The sequence below is a fragment of the Nomascus leucogenys genome, chromosome 1a (assembly GCF_006542625.1).
Source record: "Nomascus leucogenys isolate Asia chromosome 1a, Asia_NLE_v1, whole genome shotgun sequence".
NCBI lineage: Eukaryota > Metazoa > Chordata > Mammalia > Primates > Hylobatidae > Nomascus > Nomascus leucogenys.
In genome coordinates, this window is record NC_044381.1 from 103,134,521 (window position 1) to 103,146,962 (window position 12,442).

Genomic DNA, 12,442 nt, shown 5'->3' on the forward strand with positions numbered 1-12,442 from the left:
CAAGCGATTCCCCTGCCTCAGCCTCCTAAGTAGCTGGGATTACAGGCACACGCCAGCACGCCCAGCTAATTTTTGTATTTTTAGTAGAGACAGGGTTTCACCATGTTGGCCAGGCTGGTCTCAAACTACTGACCTCAGGTGATCCGCCCGCCTCAGCCTCCCAAAGTGCTGGGGTTACAGGTGTGAGCCACTGAGCCAGGCCTGACCTAAGACATGTTTTCACTGTAACCTGCTAATGAGGATGAAAAGGAGTGGCTACTCTATGGCTACTACCTATCTATGCATAAAACCCTAAGAGCTGAGCACGACAAAGTTAGCTTGGTTCAGTTCACAGTTATCATATGACATGTACAAAGTAGATTTTTCATTTTTATTTTAAACATTTTACATTAAATGAAATTTAACCATAATAATTACAGAACATTACCACAATAATATACACAACCTTTAAAATAAAAAAGAATACAATTCTCAACTAGTTAAATGACACTTTAGTATGTAAACATAAATAAAACCCTGATGCTAAAAAGGTACATGTTCAGAGGTAAAATACATATACAAAAACATTTAAACTAACATAATCCACAACTAGATCACATTCTTTGCAAGAGAGTACAAATATTAGTACTCTGCAGCTACAAAATTTCAGAATCCTGTTAAAATCAAAACCGTTGCTGGTTTATAATACACAGCACAATTCATAAGGCAAAAATATAGGCATTATCCTCCAGTTCTTTAACTTCACTTGTATTTTAAGGCAAACTTGGAACTTTTTGCTTAGTATTTAAAAATAAATGGGACTTACACATAACTTAACAAAATTAACAATAAATTATCTCTAGTTAAAGATGTATAATATAAAAGACATACGGATAACAATTTTTCTCTCTGCAGAGATGTAAACTGGATTTTTATTTGACTCCATATTCACACCAGTAGGAAAATTTGTAAACCTATAGTATTAAAAATGTATTGTATTCCTCACTCTTTTCAAATGTGTATCAACACCAAATCAATGTATTGTAAGTGAAAATCCAGTACATATCCAGCCATGGAATAATTGTTATCTAATTAAATCATGTGTAATTAAAGTGCTGTTTAAAAAGGGAAGAAAGGTTAAGAAGTAGAACTGGATATTAACTTGACATGTGACATCTTATAATTCCTTAACTTTTAGACTACAGAGGTTATGAGGTTATCACAACTTTACTGAACTTTAAGCAGTAAGTGTTTATTGTAGAATCTGATTTTCCTGAAAATGAGCACTTAGGTGACAATACCAGGAATCCAACACCAAAACTGAAAATAAACACAACATGTGCATATATTTCTCTCAATGTCAGCCAGAGCCTTGATACTACAGGAAATATATATATTTAAAATTTCTATAGTTTTCTTACTAGAAAATACATTATCCAATTCTAGGAGATTTGGAGTTCTATAAATATTAGGTTTTTTAATATTTCTTTTTCATGCCAATAACACCTAATTGGACACTAAGGAATTGCTTATGCATAAACTAGGTCTCTAATCACTTCTTATGACGTCAGAGATAAGGAATTAGATTCATCCTTCACCAAAATAGTTATTAGGGTCTCTCACACTATATTTTACTCTCTTTGAGTGAAAAAGAGTATATCTCTCTAGCTCCCACAGCATCTAACAGAGTATCTCATACATATAGCAAACCGTCCATATGTGTTAAATTATCAAAATAAAATTTCAAAACCTAATGCCATTTTCCTATCACTGGATACCACTTCCTATAATTTAATATTCACTCACATTTAAAACAATAACAGCAATAACACAGAATTTATAAATATCCTTGGAGCTACCTTAAAAGCCACTTACATTCTATTAAAACATCCAATGATTATTGAACAGCCAAAGGTGCCTAGCAGATTAAGTTGTTATAATTATAGAAGGCAAGTATCTTGCAACTGATTACATTAATTTCTATTTCCCAATGCTGCTCTTTTCCAAAATATTTCTGGGAAATCTTAAATAGCTTTTCTCTTCTTGCCTGAATATGTATAATTATTTCTAATACTTTTAATCCTGAGGATTTATAACCAAACATTTTGATCCTTTTTAACATTACAAACACGTGGCTTTAAATTCACAATTTGTCAGCAGAGTGTTCATAATGAAACTTCTCATAAATTTGTAAAAGAAGGCGCTAATGTAAACATATTACTTGTCAGGTCAGATTAGTAGCTCTGGTTGTTACGAATAGTACAGTAGGTTAAGCAATCCTAAAATAAATATACTTCTAAATTTTGAACATTTTTCCTCTTCCTTTCACAGATTTTCATAATTTGTTCACTGGTGTATGGCTCCTACTACTACTGCCCAAGGTATTTCACATTTAGTCTTCATCAAGATGAAATTTAGATTTTTCAAAAGCAATGACCAGTATATGTTTTTGAGCTAATTTACCAAATGATTATATACTAATTTGATAGTGGAGATGATACATGAGTAAAATATTGTTAAAACACAATGTATAGAATAGATGTGTTTATAATTAAAATCATTTTCTTTTTTTTTTGAGGCGGAATTTCACTCTTGTTGCCCAGGCTGGAGTGCAATGGTGCAAGCTTGGCTCACTGCAACCTCTGCCTCCTGGGTTCAAGCAATTCTCCCGCCTCAGCCTCCCAAGTAGCTGGGATTACAGGTACCCACCACAACGCCCAGCTAATTTTTTGTATTTTTAGTAGAGACGAGGTTTCACCATGTTGGCCAGGCTGGTCTCAAACTCCCGACCTCAGGTGATATACCCGCCTTGGCCTCTCCAAGTGCTGGGATTACAGGCGTGAGCCACTGTGCCCTAAAATCATTTTCCACAGTCTTTCAAATTCCCTTATCTTTTGGGAATACGGGATTAAAAATAGTATAATAAGATATATTTAATAGTTTGATTGCTATAAACAAAGAAAACTGAATTGGGGATTTAAAACTAAATATATGATGAATCTATTTTAAACTGCTTTTCTTTAAATAAAGTCTGGGCCAACTACAATAGTGCACCTATTTCTATGCAATAGATTTATTCAAATCAATGAAAAAGTTATTGCTATATATTATTATGTTATTCAGACAAGCAACATAGAAAATACTCAGACTATCAATTGTTATTAGTTGCTCCTGTTGAGTTCTAAATTAGAAGAGACTAAAAATCACTTGCAAGGTTTTATAATCTGTGCAAAGATTCATAAAGCATGATACTACATTTATGATTAAAAATGATTTTACATAATTTTGTAGTATATATTCAAATCTACAACTGGCAGTTTATGGAAGAACAAAGAACTGTAAATTGCCCGGCTATAGTATTCAAGAAATAAACATATATACTACAAATGAACCTATGTTTTATAATTACAAATGGCTTCTTAACAATAGTGTAGAACATTATGGCACTTAAGAATATAATATGAATTTTTTTCTTAGGAAAAATTATCTTGCGGAGACTTTATAAGGAGATCGCAGACAGGTTTGAAAAGAAAATCAAATGACTACAGTCCCAAAATACAAGTACCAACGTCATAATAAAATGCAAGTGAATGTGTTTGAGACTAACAGACATTTACTAAAACATGCTGAAATCAAAGAAGTTAACCACTTTCTTTAAATAAGCTGTCACTGGCTACAGCAAACAATTTTGCTTTAAAAGATCATTTCTTTAATCAAAGTAGAACTCAACTTAGAACCATTACTCAAGTAAACATCGAGTTCCAGTTTTCCTCAATAACCTTAAAATATTCAGTTAACTAAGAAATGTACAAAGTAATGCATAACTGCCTAGTGCTTTATATTTAATGCATATATTTCTGTTTTTAAGAAAGACATGTAATATCTAGCACAAGAAGAAAGAATATCGAAAGTGTAACTTTCTTTAAATCACTATTCAGGAACCATGAAAAGCATAACACAGGCCATTCTGATGATTTTTGGATGTTAACATTAGCGTAATCACTAACATTTTTAATAAGCACAAATGAATCAAGCCATTAAAAATGCAAAAGACTATCAAAACATGTCATGCATATCTCATACTGAACATCCAAAAGGCCATCAGTTATAGCCTTGTTATAAATCCTACAGTTAGCACCATTTTATATCTGAACACTTTGAAAAAGCAAAGATCTTAAAAAACTAAAATTATAAGGATATATGAAAAAAATTAATATGCACTAAGAATGGTACTGAACACTGCTCAAATATTTACATCAGCACTGGGAGGCCTGCTGTACTACTGAAGAAAAACTGAAACACCTGATATGCTTAAACTCCTATCCATGCTAACCATAGCATAGATAGGTAATTAAATTCATCCAATATTAACCTGCCCATATACAAAAGGCATAAACAGTAAATATCTGATTTCCTAAAATAGGGCCCCAAATATCATGATAATAAAAGCAATTGTTTTAAAAATTTATTACATCCCTAGCCCTAAAACCATTTAGCAGGAAAGTATTCAGATGACTACCTATTGGCATGTTATTTACAACCCTTAAAAGTACCAAAATAAAAAGCAGCCCTTTGTTTGTTTTAAAACAAATGAAAAATGTGAAGCATTTACATCCAAGAAGCAGTATCAGCACTCTGTCTATTCATTCAATACACTCCAGCACCTAAAGCATCGCTCATCCTAGTAAATCACGGTTATCAGGGAAGGAGAGCTAAAATTAAAAAAAAAAAAAAAAAAAAAAGCAACGTTTCGTCTACATGTACACTTATGAACATAAAACTAGTATATCTCAGTCTTGGGGGAGAAAGTGCACAATTCAATTGGTAAGGTCTTTACTTTTTTTTTTCTCTTTTTTGTTTTTGATTATTGATTTACTGTGTAATCAAGAGCAACCAAAACTACTTGTCAGTTAAAAGTACCCAACAAAACTTTTGAGTCTTCATGCTACTACTTCAAGTTAAAAAGAAAGCAATGCAGCTTGCGGGTTTCAGAAAACTGGGCCATCCGTTCATGCACTACAAGTTTCACCACCATCCTATTTCCGAGAGTTCACATTTGTCAAAGGGCAGTTAACCCAAAGTTGCAGCGACAGTATATCATGCCAGCTGAATCCAGCCACGTATCTGAGATAGGATCATATTTCTGCACTGTATTCAGATAGGAAGACCCTGAGTGACCACCGACGACATAAAGGTAGTTATCGATTACAGCAGCACCAACTCCTAGGAAAGGTTGGCAAAAAGAAGAAAGAAACATGTTAACCATGAAGTATACTTTTTCTCACTAAAAATAAATTTTTATGTTAATGTTTTATTAAAATACATTTTAACAATCTATTATTAATTATACAAGCAATATACAGTCGTCCTCCTTTTATCTGAGTTTTTGCTTTCCATGCTTTCAGTTACCTGAAGTCAACCACCACTAGAAAACAGGGAGTACTGTACAGTAAGATATTTTGAGGGAGACCACATCCACATAACTTTTATTACAATATATTGTTACAATTGTTCTCTTCTATTATTGTTGTTGCTAATCTCTTACTGCGCCTAATTTACAAACTAAACCTTATCATAGATATATATGTATAGGAAAAAACATTACATATATAGGGTTTGGTACTATCTGCAGTTTCGGTCCACTGGGGGTCTTGGAATGTATATCTCCTGTGGGTATGGGGGCCTACTGGAGCAATATGTGCTTGATGGAAAAACAAAATCTTTAAAATAAAAGTAAGAGTTACTGAGGTGACAGGATGGCTGGAGGCCAAAAGTTTGAGGCAGCGGTGAGCTATGACTGTTCCACTGCACTCCTGCCTGGCTCGACAGAGTAGGACCCTGTCTAAACACTAAAAGAAAATAAATAAAAGCAAGAGTTGAAGTCTTCCTTTACCTCTCCTCTCTAATCCTACTCTTCCTTTCCCTTCACTACAGGAAAATGGAATATATATCTTTCCACAGGCTTTTTAATTTCATTTCATTCTAGAAGAATCATTTTATGAGGTTTTCAAATACACTGAAATATTTAAAATATAAAGTGACGTAATTTATGCTTCTAAAAATTCTACTTTAGATATTATCTTATATAGTTCTAAAAAGAAACAGTTTACTCCAATTTTTTAAGTTCTCATTGTTTCTGTGGCTTTCCCTCTCAAGGATACAAAAGAAACAAATTATAGTAAACACTAAAACAGTTCATTTCAGCTTGTCTTTTCAGTTTCTCTTGCATGTTTGTTTCAAAAGGTTCTCTAATCATAAATATAGGTTGAACATCCAATACCCAAAAATATGAAATCCAAAGTGCTCCAACATCTGAAACTTTATTTTTGAGATGGAGTCTTGTTCTGTCTCCCAGGCTACAGTGCAGTGGCGCGATCTTGGTTCTAGCGATTCTCGTGCCTCAGCCTCCCGAGTAGCTGACACTACAGGCATGTGCCACTGCGCCAGGTTAATTTTGCATTTTTAGTAGAGATGGGGTTTCACCATGTTGCCCAGGCTGGTCTTGAACTCCTGACCTCAAGTGATCCTCCCACTTCGGCTTCCCAAAGTGCTAGGATTACAGGCGTGAGCCACACCGTGCCTGGCCCAACATCTGAAACTTTTTGAGCACCATATGATGCTCAAAGAAAGTGTTCACTTAAGCATTTCACACTTTAGATTTTTGAACTTGGCATGCTCAACCTGGTACGCATAATGCAAATATTCCAGAATCCCAAATCCAAAACCTGAAACACTTCCTGGTCCTAAGCATTTTGGATAGGAAATATTCAACCTGTATGAGGAGTGCTCCCTAAAGCATTTCCATCAGTATCTTAAAACCTTTCCCTTAAAATGATGTGATGAGTTTGAGTTCAAAGATAACAATTTATCCTAAACCACAAAAGTGGATTTGTTTTTTTTCTACGAACTCTGAAATACAGCCCTTTTTGATCAACTATACCCCTTGGGGAAGAAAGAACATTTGAAAGTGAACATACAGATTACTGATGTACAATAGAAAACAAAACAAAACAATCCGAGGATTGCACGTATGTAACATATGAAAAGATGACATTTGTTAAATGGACAAAAAGAGCTTCTATAAATATACACTCTAGTATAAGCATTTCCCAAAATGTATTCAGCAAGTTTGAGAAACAATAATATACATGTTGGCATATAAAAGTCACAATAAAGAAATCTATATACTTTTGTCTAGCTAACTGTCTTTCAAGTTTACCACATACAAGTCTTTTTTTTTTTTCTGGACAAGTAATATTCCTACTGCTATATTCCAAGGAACTATTATTGCAATCACATCATTATAGAAAACATTGCCTTATATGTTTAGAAATTAATAAATTCTTATTACCTGTTCTAGGTTCTTTCATTGGTCTACACACAGTCCACTGATTTTGATGAGGATCGTATCTTTCAATGCTGGACAAATGTGAGACTCCATTATGTCCACCCACCACAAAAATAAAGCCTAGCATGACACCCACGCCAAAGTGAATCCTCTTATCTGCCATGGATGCAACCATCTCCCAGGAGTCCTTACTTGGATCATAACGCTCCACACTGCAAATATTTAAAAAAAATTTAATTTACAGATCTTTTGTGTCATTCTTCCTGTCAAAGCAAAACTGAAACCCACTACAGCTTTAAACGTTCACATAATAGAGATATATTAAACAAGAGTAGTCTGCCACAAATGCTTAGGTTTTGCTGATAAGATTGCAAGGATAAAAGCTTACCTTGTAAACAAGGTGCAATTCCATATGCTATTCCATTATATTGTACAAGCAGCAAAGTACATTAAGAGCATAGAACTTGGAGTCAGAAGACCTGGGTTCAAGTGCTAATTCTGTATACCTAGGGTGAATGAACCTTAGCCCTACTGCTGTGGATTTGTGTAATCCTGAATAAGCCATTTCCTCTCACTTGCAAAAATGAGGATAGTGCAACCTCAAGGGATTCATGTAAGAATAAACTCAAATGAGTATGCACGTGACTTTGAAAACCACTAATTGAATACAGATTTTTTTTGTTCCTAAATTTTACTTATTTATTTTTGAGGCAGGTCCCACTCTGTCACCTAGGCTGGAGTGCAGTGGCACAATCATAGCTCACTGCAGCCTCAAATTCCGGGGCTAAGGTGATCTTTCTGCCTCACCCTCCTGAGTAGCTAGGACTAAAGGTACATGCCCCCATGCCTGGCTTGAATACAGAGGTTTTTAGGATCTTCTACACAGTTAAGGGAAAGAGAAGAGGAAGAGAACGGGGGGAAAAGAAAAACCTTTATTTTTTTTCCTCACAGGAGAATTCATGTGGCTTACTGCAAAGTAATCATCGTAGATTGCGTAGTACAAACTGGCTAATCATAATTATCTCAAGGTGATTTAGGAGTACTCAGGAATTTGAGTCAAGACTGTGTTTCGGAGAACCTGTGGCATTTCTAGGTGCATTATGGAATCCAAATTAAATCAGAATTTTCAAAAAGCCTTCCCTAGAAAATTCTAGCAGCTGTTTAAGACTATGGTTTCCTCTGAAGGGGCACAAAGGCACAGAGGTAAGATTGTTGGGCTTGTTCTGGCCCTAACCTAATTTCCTGAAAAAACCATAAGCATTTAACAGGCTGTGACACCATTCTGGAGTTCATAATAGAGACTGGGTAATAATGTTTCTGAAAGAACTCCAAGATAGAATCCATTAGACCAAAATCATTGAAGAAGAGTTGATGCACTGCAGCAAGATTTTCAAGATAATCAAATTTAAAATACTTAACCTTTTATCTTACAAATTTTGGCCAGAAGCTTTTCAAAGAATAGAAATGCATGTCTATGTCCCAAATATTTTTCCTACAACTAAGGGTAAAAAAAATAAATAAATAAAAGGAGGAATACTTTGGCTTCAACAGAAGTGAAAATTTACAGATGAAATGCTGTTGTGCCATCACTTTCTCAGTCAACAAACCTTGGTATTTGTAGAGGACTGGTTCCAGGATCCACCCCATCCCAAGGATACCAAAATTTGCAGATGCTCAAGGTCTTTACATAAAACAGTATAATATTTGCATATAAGCTACACATACCCTCTTTTACACTTTAAATCATCTCTAGGTTACTTATAATACTATGCAAATAGCTGTTATACTGTATTATTTTGCTTTTTATTATTGTAAATTTTTTCAAATATTTTTGATCCACAGTTGGTTGGATCTGTGGATGTAGAACCCGTGGATATGGAGGGCTGACTGTATGCCCTCTCATTAAAATACTCACAATCAAAATAACACAAACCACTCTAATTACTACTAAAGATACAATCTTTTCTTTCTTTCTTTTTTTTTTTTTTTGAGACAGGGTCTCACTCTGTTGCTCAGGCTGGAGGGTAGTAGTGCATTCAAGGCTCACTGCATCCTCAACCTCCTGGGCTCAAGCAATCCTCCCACGTCAGCCTCCCAAAGTATTGGGATTGCAGGCGTGAACCACCACACCTGGCCAAAGATAAAACCTCTGGAACATCAATTTTCAATAAAGGTTCAGAATTATGATTAATTTCTCATATAACTAGTTACTTTATACTTTTATTTTCTCATATATATTTCTCCTTTATTCAGATAACACTACAGAATACAGATATCACAAATTCAAACTCCAGCGCAAGTCAAATACCTGATGATACATGTATGATTACAGGAAAGAATTCAGAAAGGAATATTTAAATAAGGTTTTAAGTTTATGATGTGCTATAACACTGTACAGATATACAGGAATTAAATTTCTACTTCTTTATTTTAAGCAATACAATAAAAGACAATTTACATACTGTACACATAGATGTACACATCACACAAAATCTAAAGTTGTCTAACTTCATCTTATTTTTAGGTTTCTGAGTTTTAAAATCTAGTCCATTTATAGTGAATGAGCATAAAATTTAATGAGAGGATCTGATTGTTAGGTTTGTATTAAATTCCCATGTAAAACAATTACAATTATATCCATGGATCAGATTAAGTTTCCCAAATGCTGGAAGTTCATTCACACACACAAATTGTTTAAAACTCAGAAATCATTGCTAATGAGACTTTTAAAAATCCACAAACATATGCAGTTTAATTATTAAGTTAAATACCTGTTCATGTGGGCAGGACCATACCCACCAATGGCATATATCATTCCATCCAATACCGCTGCAGCAAAACAACTTCTTGTTGTCGTCATTGGTGCCACAGGTTGCCATTTTCTTATTTTGGGCATGTACTTCTCTACAGATTGTAAATAAGATTGTCCATCATAACCACCTAAGGCATAAAGTTCTCCTGCAAGTACTACTACTCCAAGAGTACTTCGGCTTTCATTCATTCTCTCTAGAGAAGTCCAAGTATTTGTATCAGGATTCCAGCATTCTACTGAATTTTCATGTTTTCTGATAGTGAGGCCAGGACGCACATTGGTTTCAATACCACCTATAACATATACTTTTTGGTCTAAAACGCATATTCCAAATTCATAGCGAGGAATGTTTAGGGGTGCCAAACCAATCCAAGAGTCATTCTGAGGAAAGTACATCTCCACACTAAAGAATAAGCAGAAAAAATATAAAATTTAAAAACCAAAGTGGCCCATAAAGACAAATATGTTTAATCTTATTAGTAATCAGGGACACAAAAATTAAAACCACAATAAACCATGACACACCTTCCAAAGTGGCAAACAATGTAAAGTCAGATAATAATTGTTGGCAAGAATGTGTAGCAAGAAATGCATACTCTGTTGGTGAGAGTGTAAACTTGTATAAATTACTCTGGAAAACAATTTTACTTTATCTAAAAAAGTTGAAGATACATGTGTCCTGACTCAGTAATTACATTCCCATGTATCTACTCTTCTGAATGTCTGTTATAATTTTGCATCTAGACAAATATACACAAATGTTCACAGAAGCACAACACAATCATCCACCAAAAGGAGAATGGTTAAAGTGTACTTTATGTGCCCTGCCTGAGCAGCTCTGTTGATGAGAAATGCATGCATACATATATGTCCAAGAGTGTTTACTACAGTATTATATGCAACAACTCCAAAGTGGAAACAATCCAAATGTTCATCCACTATAAAATGGATAAATTGTGCCATATCATAAAAGAGAATACTATATGGCAATGAAAGGAACAAACTATAGCTACATGTCGCTGGGGGAATCTCACACACATAATGTTGAGATAAAAAAGTCAAATTCAAAAGGATATCAATTAAGTCCAAAAACAGGTAAAACGAATCTCTGGATTAGGAATGAGGATACTGGTCACCTTTGGGGAGGACAAGAAGTGAGCTCAAGGGTGGCTTTTGAGTGTTGGTCATACTCTGTTTCTTGAACTGGTTTGTATATAAATATATATTTCTTGAACTGGTTTGTATATAAATATATATATAATTTTACCCCCCCCAAAAGTTGGGAAAAGGTAGCTAATGTCCCCAAACTCAATAACGTAACAGCATAAAAAAAGTCCTCCATCCAGTATAATCAAGCTATATTCATTCACTCAATAGTTAAGGAATTCCTATTTAAAGTCAGTTTTTGTCATAATACTTGTTTTAAAAATATGAATTTGATGCAATGATATATTATGGAGTAGTTTGACCCTAACAAGGTTTAAAAGAGAATGGGAGATAAGGAAGTGAAAACAGGGGGTATAATTTTCCAATGATTTTTACTATAATGAGTAAAATAAATATGAGCAGACAGCTATGAAGTGGGGCAGAGAAAGACCATGGGACCAGAGGGGATTAATTTAACCTGGAAGCTTAAACGAAAATGTGTTTGCATGCTGATGGTAATGATACATATAGTACAGAGGGAGAAGATGATGATGTAGGAGAGAGATAGGACAAACGGAAAAGCAAAGTCTTTGTGTAATGGAGAGTGAATGAAATCTAGTGAATAAGTAGAGAGGTGGAAGGGTTGGTCTTAGAAATAACTTGGCAGATTTGGTGTTGGGAAGATGAGGTACTTCTCTTCTGGTTGCTTCCATCTTTTCAGTAGAATAAGAGGTAAGGAGAAGCGGTTGTGGATGTTTTTAAGAGAGCAGAAGGGTTGAGACATGAGGGAGTCAAAAAATAAACTGATTAAGGAAATGTAGAGCAGTTACTGGGGAGTGCTGAAGGCCCCATGTGAGACAAGTTAAAATGGGTATGTAGATTTCTCTAGTTATATTCTGCTGCTCAGATGTAGCCATGGCATAAGTGGAGAATTGAATTTAACTAGATGAGTATGATGGAGGAACAGAAAGGCAAAGGGGCCATGGAGTATTTAAAGGAATGATGACTGTGATGTTTCTCCAATCTAAGCTAGGTAAGCTGGGAAGATAAGAACATGTGGTGGTTCAAGAGCAATCAGTTCTCCTAACTGGTTATGGGGCCAGTGGATGAAGAATCCTGAAAGGGACAAAGACTCATTGGAGGGTGTGCACTGAAAG

General features: G+C 34.8%; 1 protein-coding gene across 2 annotated transcripts in view; it reads right to left on the reverse strand.

Annotated features, from left to right (window-relative positions):
• Positions 1-356: 356 nt before the first annotated feature.
• The window catches only part of KLHL28 (kelch like family member 28), a 37,538-nt gene continuing 25,452 nt past the window's right edge, over positions 357-12,442 (reverse strand). The window contains exons 3-5 of one of the 2 annotated variants that reach the window (XM_030813841.1): positions 10,099-10,542; positions 7,331-7,539; positions 357-5,202 (exon numbers count right to left, since the gene is read on the reverse strand). In XM_030813841.1, coding sequence (XP_030669701.1) covers positions 5,039-5,202; positions 7,331-7,539; positions 10,099-10,542 — 817 coding nt within the window. In that variant the 3' untranslated portion in view covers positions 357-5,038. The remainder of the gene's footprint in view (positions 5,203-7,330; positions 7,540-10,098; positions 10,543-12,442) is intronic. The other variant, XM_030813844.1, reaches the window with a different exon arrangement.